Raw genomic sequence first — 12687 nt, 5'->3', positions numbered from 1 at the left:
TTTTTTTTCAATCCAAAAATAAGACCATTATAATAAACGCTTATCGTATGACGAATTTATGAGACGAATTTATGAGGCATTACCGCGCGTCGTTTACTCTTGCTTCTTCTACGTTAAAGAAAATCGTTTTATATGTAATAATTTTTAGCATCGCACTACGGATGCACGTTTATATTTTACACGATTTTTTTTTTTTTATGCTTCTTGCCTCCTTAAATGTATTTTACATATATATTTGCACATACATCAATTACATTAATTTCTTTAGCTTTATTACGTCAAGTACAAATAATTGTTTTAATCTTGAGAATATTAACCGTAAAACTAATCATGTAAAACTTTGTTTTTTGTTTCAGATCAAGATCCAGAGAGAAAGAACAGTTCGCCGATATTTAATAAACGAATCGCGGTCGGTTCGTCGGGTTTATTTCGCGAGTGCCGCGTATAATCGCGCGATTTTAATTTATCCGGTTGTGTCGCGAGTGTTTTATGTACCGAAGGAGGAACGTCCGCTATTCCGAGAGGAGGAAGCGGCCTCGGAGAGACGTCATGCCCCGGCGGAGCATCCTCACGGTAAGCATCGCTGTTTCTTTACTCAAAATTAATAATAAATTCATCGTTTGGTCAATAGAAAATTTTATTTTTAATTATTTAATTGACAATCTATTTGTAGACGCGTATAAATTTCTTTTAGCGATTAATATAATTGTCAGCATCTCTACGTAAAAATTTTTATTTGTATGTTACAGGATTATCATAATTGTTTTACTCCGCTGCTGCGCATCGATCGGTGAGTTATATATTTTTTTTAATAATACGTTTTGAGGAAAAATGATTCAGAAATTACGCAAAAAGGAGTTATTTGTCTTGTTAGTGAATTAGCGCGAAATCTTATTGCGCGACAAACGCGGAATCAATCCGGAGTTCTGCACTATTGCGACTTTTATTTTATTCCCGCATTGAAAATGCGATCGAGCGTCATTTACGCACAGAAAGATACGAAAGATAATTTCTTCTATCGCTTTTGCTTATCAATTAATCGAGCTAATCGTAACGCGTGCTTTTTCACACAGCGTTGATTCTTAGGAGATTACCTGTAACAGCACACGAAATGTTATAATTATTACGCTAAACAGAAGATAAAAGACACAATTGACTCAGCTGCATTACTTGAAACGCACGTAGTCATTTTTCATTCCCGATTCGTGCACACGAGAGCGCGGATTTGCATGCGTGACGTAGCTTTTTGCAACCGCGTGTTGTAAATTTTCTTTTCCGCGACACATACGGAGAGACGCGGGAGATAGATAAATAGATAGATAGAAGATAGATAGAGAGAGAGAGAGAGAGAGAGAGAGAAAAGCAAACGCAGAAAGAGAAACGGAATGACGCGAAGGGAAAACGGAACCGTCGAGTAGCGAAAGCGCGTTTTAAGCGCGATGCTCCAAGTGCGGCGGGATGCGGCGGTCGTTATCTTCGTCACGATCGAGGAATGTAATATCGTCACCCCAAGCGACAAGAGTTGCCTTCGTATCGCCGTTTAGAATACCGTACCGGGCGAGAAGGCACGGGGGCCGGGATTAAACTGCAATGAAAATCCACTCATTCTGCGCCACCCTCTTCTCTTTTCCGTTTCGTATTGCTAGCGCCGGCAGAAGCGGGTAAACAAGATATTGCTTTGTGCGCCGTCCTCGCCTCCCGTTTCTGCCTTTACCGTCGATTTCTCTCGCGTTATCGTTTTATCTCGCGCGCATCTTTTCCCATTCGAACCAGAGACGAGAAAGACTGTTCATTTCGCTCGATCGGACACTTTCGGGGCGTTTACACGAGCCGTGCTTCGATTATCTAATAAGATTTAAATTTGCCATTACCTCGTGGGTGGAGAACCGCGGGCGAGAAGAGACTGAAGAGTGGACAGTCGCGCTTGTACTTAACGATACTTTATTGTTTTTTTTTTTTTTATTTTTATTTTATTACATATTATTATAAATCTATCATTTTGACACATACAATACTTACTAAGATCTACTGACGATTCTTTTTAACGATAGGATGCGTGTAGCTTATAACTAAACATATATTTCGATTTCGCTGCTCTTTTCATTCTTAGCGAAGGAACAGAGTGGAGTACCGCGACGTGCATCTCGTAGCGATCGAAAAATATATAAGTAGGAAATTAATTAGATATGTTGCGATTTGATAAACGCTCGTTACGAGATTTTTTTTTTTTTTTTTTTTTATTAGCTGTCGTCGTACAAGAGCGGCGGGCTTGTTTATTTTTACATAAAAATAATTTGCATCTGGTAGATTTTGATTTTGCCGACGAACGTAAAGGAATCGTTAAAACGCGTCATGTATCGTTGATTGAATGCTATGTAACGTTACTTTTTATGCGCGAGTATTAAATTAACGGTACTAATCGATCGTGCACTTTGATGCTTGGCTTTGGGAAATTTCAATTTGATCAGCAGAATTTTTTTGCAATTGTAGCTCACCGCAAAATTTAAAAGTGTCTTTAATTACGATTTTCGGAAAATTTAGAATGCAATTTTAATTAATTGACACTTTTTTTTGAGAAATTAAATTCTTAAGTATTTAAATTACGTGATTAGGGTTTTGAACAAGCGAAAATAGAGGACTTGTGTTAAAGATAGCACGCGAGATTGCTTTTTTTTTTTTTTTTTTTTTTTTTTCGTAAATGCAATGGAAAACGCAACGAGTCTTTGTTAACTTTTAAACTGTGGCCACTTTATCGTACGAATCGTAAAATGTATCCTAGTCACAAAGTGCCATATAGGTATTCACAATTACGTGAGGATTACGGATTTGCAGTATGTACATCAAACGTCTACTTGATCGCTTACAGCTAAACGAGGAGAGTAGGGCCGGCTTTACATTAAATTCATCGAAGAAAGATTCTCCCCCGCTATAACAGAGTGCTGCGCATATATTTGTTCGAGACTCGTATTTACAATGCCGATATTAATCGACCATACGGAAGCGACCTAAGTTCGCCTAACCGACAGATCCGGGGAACGAAAGTGAAGTCAGGAAGAACTTATTCGAACGAACTTTTGTTCGCGAGACTCGCGAGAGCTCGTCCGACGAGTGGAAGTGTAACATTGTTTCGCATTTTCGGATACTATTAGCGAGATTCATAATAACGTTAATAAAATATTCAATTAATTAAGGTACTGAATTAAAAAGAAGAAGAAGAAGACAAAAAAAAACTATTAACGCTAAATGAATTTTTTCCAATTATATTGTGTATGTCTTTCGCACAATTTTAGTCTTTAAAAAAAAAAAAAAAAGAGAGAGAGAGAGAGAGAAAGCACATAAAAAGTTTGCAAACGGAAAAAGATTCGTAATTGAAATACAGCTTTAGCTACAAGTTAATGTAATTATAATGCGTTTACTTCCACTAGTCGCTTTGAAGCGGAACTTAGCAGATCGCGAAATAAAAACGCTACGCTCTATTGCACTACGCCTTTTTACAAGGACGCGCCGATATGTACGAGACGCGCTATATTATCTTCGATATACATCTTTATTATGTCGATTCATACGTATTTCTATAGTTTCTGCGACGCATCTTGATTACCTATTCAGTAAGAAACGGTCATCAGGAATTTCATGCCGGGAATTTCGCCAGGTTCGATTACACGAAGCATGATCCTCGTTTCACCTTATCGAATAAAAACTAGGATATAACACAGATAACGCCTGAATTTTGATCTCGATGTGCGCCCTTCCTGCCTTGCCCGTAATCGCTGAATATTTTATCACGAAAATGCACAGCTAATACAAGCAGAGCGAACATTGCTGACTTTCGGAAATTCGGGTCTCGAAGCCACGCAAAACGCGTACGTATCGAATATACAACAGCTATATTACAGATAAATACTGTCCAAATGATATAATAATAGTTGGTATATTAAGAAAAAAAAAAAAGTAAGAGCGTTAATTTTTTAAATAATATACATATCTCTTTTTTTTTAATAATAAATTAAAATAAATATTAAATAGTCTATAATTAAAAAAAAAAGAATTTTTTTAAATCGTGAAACGGCATCATGTTTCGTTTATTTAAGATAAAAATATTTATTTCATTTGGACAGCATTGGTCAGAAAGAATATCTGTTAGACATCGATTACCATCTTCCTCCGGAACAATGTAGTCCTTTGCAGGGCGATTGTTCCAAACTTTTTCGACTAGCCGAGTCTTTGATCAGGTCTTTAATTAGCACGAACCATCTGCGCGATCTCGTTGCAATCTCACATTCGATCGAGTTTTCACTTTGCGATCCTCCTGTTCTTCTTCTCAAAAAGAGAAACCACCATTTCTCTTAAACTCTTTTATTTCAAGCGACAGAAACTGAAGCTAAATTTCAATTGTTAATAGCGAGACTTGTTGCTCAATGAGAATTACAATTTTTTTTGTTTTGTTTTATGAAAACACGTTTGAAGCTCAGTCACTTCTGGCATTCTCAAAAAAATTAATTAACAACCGCGCCAAGCTCGTAAACGGGGTGCTAAAGAGTTAATACTTTCGAAAAGTCACCATTTGTCTCTGGCGATTGGAAAAGACGGGGTCACCAGGCTCTTAGACGAGCGGGGAGAAGGCCGACGCCTGACTTCTGATTTCTCTGTGCTCCGACGGGCTGAGATCCAGTAACGCGCCGCAGTTTTGATCGCTGGCCGCTTGCTTGCCGATGAGAGCGTCGATGCTAAAGTTGCGCTTTTTGTCGACGCTCGTCGTGTGACTGGTCGGCAGCGTCGTAATCCTGGTGGAAGTCGGGTCCATTTGTCTGATCGGCGGCGCCGTGATGGGCACCGGTTTGTAGAGCGGCGGTGGTGGCTCTAGGAAACCGCCGAGCTTGAGCGCCTCCAAGGTCGATGGGGAGAAGTCTAGCAATGGTAAACCAGGCGGTGGCGACAGGTAAGCGGCTCCCGGATAAGCTAAAGCCCCCGGGTGACCGCCACCGCCGCCTGGACAGGGTCCCCGGTCGCCGCAGATGGCGAAAGTGGCCATGATCGCTCGATCTCGCAGCACGTAGTGCGGCGGTGGCCTCTTGTATCGCTTTCTGCGTCTGAGAAAGCTACCGTTGTCAAACATATCCTCCGCCAGCGGGTCCAATGTCCAGTAGTTGCCCTTTCCCGGGTTTCCGGGCTCGCGCGGAATCTTGATAAAACAGTCGTTGAGGGACAGGTTGTGCCTGATGGAGTTCTGCCAGGCGGGGAACTTGTCGTGGTAGTAAGGAAAGCGAGACATGATAAACTCACAAATGCCGCTCAACGTTAGCTTCTTTTGCGGCGATTGCAGGATCGCCATGGTGATCAGGGCGATGTACGAGTACGGCGGTTTTATTAAAGACGACGACATTTTATCGGAACCGTAGCCGGACGGCGATTGACTCGAACCGCCGGATTTCCCCGACTGACTCGACGCTGACATCATCGAGTAGGTTTTTTTGGAAGAGCGTCCGCTGCCTCCGCCGCTTCGACTCCTGCCGGCCGACGGCTGCACCGACGTCGGCGTTGGCACCGGCGAGCAGCTCGGAATCACCGGACTCGACGACGTCTGCGACGGCGGCGACAGGTCGTTCTTGTCGAGACTCACCGGATCGACGATCATGCTGCTGCTGTCCGAATCCCGATCGCTGTCCGCGCAGCCGTCGCACGACAGGTTCGACATCATCATCGCACGTGGCTCCATCGTGATCGCCGCTTCATTAGCATAAGGACCCGCCACCGAAATGCTTCTTTATTTCGCCGTCGGTCTTGCGATCGACTCTTCAAGCTTCCCGATCGCTTTCATCCTCGAAAAATTCCTAACTCCGCTCGTTATGAAATCGTATCAAGCCGCTGTTTCTCTTAGTATTTCTTCGATACAGAATTCTTCAACTTATTTAGTTATATTCAGCAGGATTAACGAAGACGTAAATTGCATATTAGAGGGTCGTTCTCTTATATTTTTATCAATATAATTTCTGGAGTAAGCAGCGTCCATCAGAGTGCAGCAAGAGTTGAGCGTCGATTATTCACAAACTGCCTTTAGCACAAATTGTTATATAATATTCTTACAACAATTTCTACGTCCAAGTTTTCAGTCACCAAGCGCGAACTTTATTCGTACGACGTTACTGTTAACGCTAAAATACAAACTCGCACGAATGCTGTACAGTTCTTCCAGCGATTTTGCCACCCTCGAGATTTTTCCGCGAAAATACGCGAGTATCTTCCGTTACAATATATTTCAGCGAGGCGACTGGCACTCTATCCGATCCGTCACTCTATCATCCGCTTGACGAGTGCTATCTTACGCTAATAGTTTGTTTCCACAACGATAACGGGACTTTTTCGCTTCGTCCTGCTTCTTCGCCTTGCTTCCATCCAACTTGCAAATTCAAGCCGCGACGCGCACGCCAGTTGTTCAAGGCATTGTTAAGGATGCCTCTCGCGACTCGTCTGCAGAGACACGTCTGATCCGTGTATCTTTCAGCGGCGGGCAATCGAACGAACGTGAAATCTTCGGTGTTCCTCCCGCCAGCTCACTTACGAAAGTAATCTCGTTGTAGTCGTACGTTTTTTCCCGTCTACTAGAAAACCCGATCTCAATTCGAATTAAATCGCTTCTCGGATGTCCACTCGTGGTCTATATCGCGATTCTTTTCCACCGTTTTCATAAAGTTTTTTTTTTTTTTTTTTTTTTTTTTTAACGCGTTTTTTCAAAGATGAAGACAGACCGAGATCGGATGTTACACACTCGCGAAGGGTGCACGATCGCGAGCGGAGAATTGTCTACAGGGTGAGATCGAGACTCGAATTGATTCGAAGCGACCGCTTTGGTCCTGCGTGGGCGGACCAATGGGCGGGCGTTTTGACCCCCACTTGGGCTTGCCACCCCTGTTAGACGAAGCCACCCCAGCCGGTTGCACCGACGCGTTTCCACCCTGCGAAGCAGAGGAGCGACGGGGAGAAAGCCCCGGAGGGGGTTAGGACGGGAGTTAGGAAAATAGCGGGATAGTTAAAGGGACTTTCGAGGCGGGGGCCAGAGGGGCCAGGAGGGCGAAATTGTAACACTTCGAAGGCTGATTTGCTTTGAGCGGCGCGATGAAGATGGAACGCGCGCCACTGATCTACGCGAGCAGTCGCCGGCGATGCGACCTTCTCCGTCGTGCGATTGCTTTCCCGACACCAATCTCGCGACGTCCTTTTTTCGCAAACGACGCTTTAAAAACATGGAGCTGAGAGTCAGTCGAATTTAATATCTGAAAATACCGAGAATGCATTATCTTTATAACTTGTTAATTTTTTAATCCCCTTTCTAATCAAAGGAAATTTTTTTAACACAATTTTAAATTGCAGGATTACAGTTTATTTCGGTAGATATTTTATTTCAAATAATTAAAGAATTATAAAAAACTTGATAGAAAATATACCTTCTATTTATTATTCAGATACTTTTCCAGAGAATAATGTTGTTTGGGGATTTATTCGAATATCGTAGAATTAAATTTGATTTTCGCGAGTTTCCGCTCGTTGTTTCAACCGTCCTGTTGCGTATTTATAACGGCATATTTTTATCTCGCTGGCCGAATAATCTGACGCGGCGCGGAGCAGGGGTTAAGGAAATAACTAAGCGCCATTATCGCGTCGCATTTTCATCGTGGATGTGCTGGCAACCAACCAACCATCGACTAGATTCGTAGAATCGCCAACAGAGCGAGACGAGCTGCACGCATCACAAGTTAACTTCCCTGAGGCAGCTCAAATAGAATCTGTATTACGCCAGAGTGGTGGATAGAGAGAGAGAGAGAGAGAGAGAGAGAGAGAGAGAGAGAGAGAGAGAGGACGAAACTGCTAGGGGTGCGCGAGAAACACGAATATGTACCCTAGGCTTGATAAATGTCGTAATATTCGCTAAATCTATTAGGTACATTGATACATGCAACAATTATCGTAGTAAAAACACGACGTCTCTCGTGAGACATGAATTATTTTTTTAATTTATTACGCAGCTTATAAAGTTAATGAAAATAAAAACTTATCGAATACAAATAATTTAATTTTTACTTCAACATGTTAAATTCGATTTTAATTAAAATTAAATTTACTAAACACTTTTTCTTGCGGCAAGCCAAAAATCTATCGTGATAAATCAGTCTTTAGAATGTTTCCTAATTATTTTCTAATATTATCGCGGATAATACGTACGTCTGGATTATTTTAAAAGACCCGTCTAGATCTAGGGCGAGGATGTTGAGACATTTATGACACCTGGTATACGTGCGAGAGGGAGAATTGGGGAGGTCGAGAGAGACGAAGTATAGCGGAACCGCGATATAGACGCGGATGCGAGTCTACCTGGGCGCACTATCGGTTCACAGAGCCGAGCCGAGAGCGAATATTGTGTTTACCCGTACGCATGGCTTTGCGGTGCAAATAATCTGGTATTATTGCACTTACTCCACGTACGCGCGCGGAGCGAAACTCTTCGCCAACTAGCATTCATCCACCGCCGCTTCCGCTTCTTTGTTGCAGCGCTCTTCGCGCCGGATTTCAATATCCGTCCGCGCTAATGTTAATGCCGCCGATTGTATCGTTGTGCCTTCAAAATCTCGCTACGCGCGAAACGACGTGATGATTATTATTATTCACCGTCTCCATCGCCGCGCCCGCATAAAAATAAAATTAAGTTAAGTATATATTCCGAGAAGTTATGAAAAAAAAAAAAAGGTTTGCAATTCGGTCAATTGTTATTCCTGACGGTTCACGTGGCAGAACAATAATATCTTTATTCCGGTGTAGTCAGTCGGAAGCACGCGATCGCATTCTATCTACCGCGCGAGAAAGAGGTAGTTCCGTTAGCGCGTTTCAATAAAAATATTTTTGCGCGTTCCTCGCCAAGCTTTTTTTTCCCTTCTCGCGTAGGGAATATCGCTCGGAAGCGCTAAAAAGCTCCGTACCTTTTGGTCTCCCGTGTCGATTCAGCCATCTCCGCGTCTTAATCTTAAGGTTGACGGGGTGGAGGAAAGGAAAACGCGCCCGCGCGCTCAGGGCCCTGCTTTCTATAGGACTCTTGGAGGTTTCGCCATTCACTTCGCAGCGGATTGCGGATTCCAAGAGTTCCACTATTCGATCCGATTGCTTCTTACCCTGGACTCTCGCCGCTCGTATTTACCTCCTGATTTCTTCCCTCTCGTTTCCCCGTTTACCGCCGTCGTCAGTCTCCTCGGACGAAATCTTCCCGGGAATTCCGAGGTGAACCGCGATCGGGTGTCGACTTTATATTCGCGGGGACGAAACTACGCTTAGCGAAGTGAGTTCGAGATCAAACTTTGACTTGCCTGATTTTTATTTGAAAAAATTGTTTAAAACTCTTAACTTGTGCAGATAATTTTATATAAATTATTTACTATATTGAAAAAAAAAAAAAATAATTTTAATATAATCAATTTAAAACAACGTAAGTATATTCGATTTGATTAATTAAATATTTCAATTAATTGTAATAATATTACGGAATACAGTACCCTAAATCAAACGCAGGAATTTTCGTTTTATAAAATAATGCTAAAATACGTTTTACAAAACGCAAAAGAAAAGATAGACTCTTGAACGACCCCCGCGCGGAAAAATTCACCGACTGGAGAACCGCCCGCGCATTTCGTCGTCTGCACAGCGTCCGCGACCTAAAATTCTCAATCTCGCGGGAGAGCAGTCGACGTTGAAAAATAGAAGCGTGGCCGCTTTTGCGGTGACTAAAGTGCACCGTGTGTGGTACAAAGCTCACAAAGAGCTCAAAGAAGACGGGGATGAAGACGCGCGGCTGGCAAGAATCGCGAGAGGATCGTGGCGACGAGGGAAAGAGATGGTGGAGTGTTTGCCGGCGAAGTAAGACCGCGAAGCCGCTATGGGGATGACTCGTCCCGTCTTTGTCACCCATTCCTCGGCTCACCCTGCGAAAAGCCGGCGAGATTATACGGCCATCTTGGATGTTGGTAAATATCCCGCGCCGAAAGAGAACCTCCGGTCGGGTGAGGGATCCGGCATTGGGTGGAGAAGTAAGTCGCTGTAACTACTTGGCGATCGCCGGTAGCTGGATCGGTGGTAGTTGAAAGTCGTTGGTAGTAGTAACGAATAGAGTGGTGATGGTAGTCACGATGAAGAAGGCGCTGCGCAAGAAAGTCGTAAGCGGGGCCGCGAAGCGGGACGCGAGGGTTGGAAAGGTAAAGAAGTGCGAAGAGGTCTTGGGCGACACAAGGCGAATATCCCCGCTACAAAGAATACTGTCGGCTTTGCACCTTTTTCAAGACGCCGTTTTCCCGCTTCGTCGGGATTCTCACCCCCCCCCACCCCTTCCCCCTCCCCCCTCTTCCGCGCCCTCGAGAGCAACCTTGCCTCTCCTCCGCTTCCGCCCCGTCTGCCATTTTTACCGCCGACACCGAGATGTCTTTTGGGACTGTCTCGCACCCTTTCACATCGAATAGAAAATGCTATTTCCTTACGCGGTTTAAAGATATTTGAGATTCTTTTTATTATTAATTCAGTCTTTCGTGCAATTTATTGCAAAGTTTGTAACGTAGGAATTATCAAAAGGCAGATAAATTGATTATTTATTTAAAAGATTATGTGAATTTTTGTGAAATTGTTAAAATAGACGACTTGACGATTGAGAAATATATTTTCTGAATTTTTCAAGGTTTTAAATGGTAATAACGAAATAAATAAACTTGGATCGTTTTATCGATTATCCTATCGACGGTAGGGAATATTCGGCGTAACTAAATTACGCGGTTCACCCTGTATATTGTCTCATTTGATTTCGCGGAGATTGAAGAAAGACACGGCGGGGGTGCGGAGGGAGTCCTCGGCAGTGCGGCCCGATTGCGGTGAAGCCGCGCAACCGAATCTGAAATTCAATTCAATGCAAATTTGCCGGCGGGGAGCACACTTACGGCTAACCGGCGAACGAGATCGAGGATTCGCTTAGTTGCTTAGGACGCGGTAAACACTCGCCGCTTTTACTTCAGACTTATGAAATATTGATGGACACACATTGGCGCGCACGACGCTAACGATGTCGTCGTTAAGTGGGAAATACTTGATGGCTGAATTATCGGTGATCGCTCTTCTGGGAACAGTTTATTACCGCAACCAGATATATGAAACATCGTTAGAGCTGTAACATTGTAATACGAACAAGTAAGAATTATTTATAATAATTATTAGCTTGCTGAACCTAATTCCGTAACGAAATTTTTCTATTCTTTTGCGGTAATAATTATAATTTTAGAATAACTTATTTAAATTGCTTTATACATTTTTTTTTTTTTTTTTTTTTTTTTTGCAAAAGATTATTCCCCGTCTTACGTTATGAACTACTTTATTTGCCGAATGTGCGGCTCTAATAAAATAAAACGCCAGCGTATCGCAAAAGCGGACCTACTCGAGTAAAAAGCAAGAGCGCACATTCTTTTTCTCTGTCTCTTTCAAAAGCCTAGGGAGTACGGCGGGCCAACGATCCCAATTACAAACATTTCTCGTGGCTTTTCAGAGTTGCATTTGGCCGAGAAGGGCGCGCACCACCGCTCGATGCATTTTATGGTTCCCGCCTCCGCGTGCCCAAAGTACTTTTCGTTTTCGAGTGCGTACGAGCACATGCGGGTTGATTTTCTCTTCTTTACATTTTGCCCTCTTCTGTAGCTTTCCGCTCCCTCGTGCATCACCTTCCACATAAAGATATGGCGGTCTGCTCTGAGCCCACCTATGTCAGATGGAATTATTTTGTTTTTTTTTTGATCGTTGACTATATCCTTACGCGTTCATCTCTCTGAACTAATCTTTTATTTCAGAAGCTAATCAATCGATTTTATTGTTGATTGTCGCATTATTTTTTTTTTCGATAGTTTGAAATTGGGGGCTTTTAAAAAATACCGCGCGCGCGTAGCGTGTGCATGGTTTCTTCTAGTATTAATAAAAATTAAACGTTTAAAGATTTGCGGCGTGGTTATTTTTAGGTAGAAATAGAGAAATAGAGAAAGAAAAATTTGCGATGCAGGCGAGAGCGGAAAGTGCGAAGCGCGAAGAAGATGCGGTCGAAATGAAGGAGGGGGGAATGTAGAACTGCGGGGGTGGCGGAGATAGGACAGGGGGACGGCGGGAGAGGGCGATAATTTGTTAGCGTGCGCGCACCCCCAAATGCGCGAAATCCCGTCGAAGTGCGGCTCGTGCGGCGCATTGTTTCCTTGTTTGCCAGGTGTTTCGAGCACCGCGGCCGAGTGGAGGCCGCGCCATTGTTGCGAGAGAAGTCGTGCAGCCGCTCTCTCCCGACAAAGCCGGCGATCCTAATGCTCTTTTATTGTGCATTGTGCGCGGTCGAAATCAAGGAACGGGGTAGCGTACATGCGCGAAACCGAGGGACGTGGCGCACCGATTATACGGCCTGAGCACGTCGATGACGATGACGATGCCACCCCGAAGACTTGGCGCCTATTTGTCACTTTACTTTTATCAAACGCGAAGAAGAGCCTTGCTGAAGGACTTCGTAAGAATAGGATGCGTATACGAAAGCCTCGCGAATTACGACGAAAGCTCGGAAATGTAGATTTTCTTTTTCTGTTTTTTATTAGTTAAAAATAATATAGATATAATGATAACAAAAGTATTATTCTTATTAAAAAT

The 12687-nt window shown here is 43.2% G+C and overlaps 2 protein-coding genes across 2 annotated transcripts in view; one reads left to right on the top strand and one right to left on the bottom strand.

Annotated features, from left to right (window-relative positions):
* Positions 1 to 12687, top strand: part of Cue (Protein cueball) — a 55041-nt gene that overhangs the window by 15043 nt on the left and 27311 nt on the right. Inside the window, exons 2-3 of the mRNA XM_070659102.1 lie at positions 357 to 573; positions 750 to 790. The gene's annotated coding sequence lies outside the window, so the exon portion shown is untranslated. The remainder of the gene's footprint in view (positions 1 to 356; positions 574 to 749; positions 791 to 12687) is intronic.
* LOC139103952 (forkhead box protein D3) lies at positions 2219 to 6809 on the bottom strand. The gene has a single exon (XM_070659141.1). The coding sequence runs from the start codon at positions 5714 to 5716 to the stop codon at positions 4604 to 4606; it is 1113 nt and encodes a 370-aa protein (XP_070515242.1). The 5' UTR covers positions 5717 to 6809; the 3' UTR covers positions 2219 to 4603.

This window comes from Cardiocondyla obscurior, linkage group LG07 (genome assembly GCF_019399895.1).
Source record: "Cardiocondyla obscurior isolate alpha-2009 linkage group LG07, Cobs3.1, whole genome shotgun sequence".
Classification (NCBI taxonomy): domain Eukaryota; kingdom Metazoa; phylum Arthropoda; class Insecta; order Hymenoptera; family Formicidae; genus Cardiocondyla; species Cardiocondyla obscurior.
Note: the sequence above shows the minus strand (reverse complement) of the source record. Positions and strands in the feature narration are given on the sequence as shown.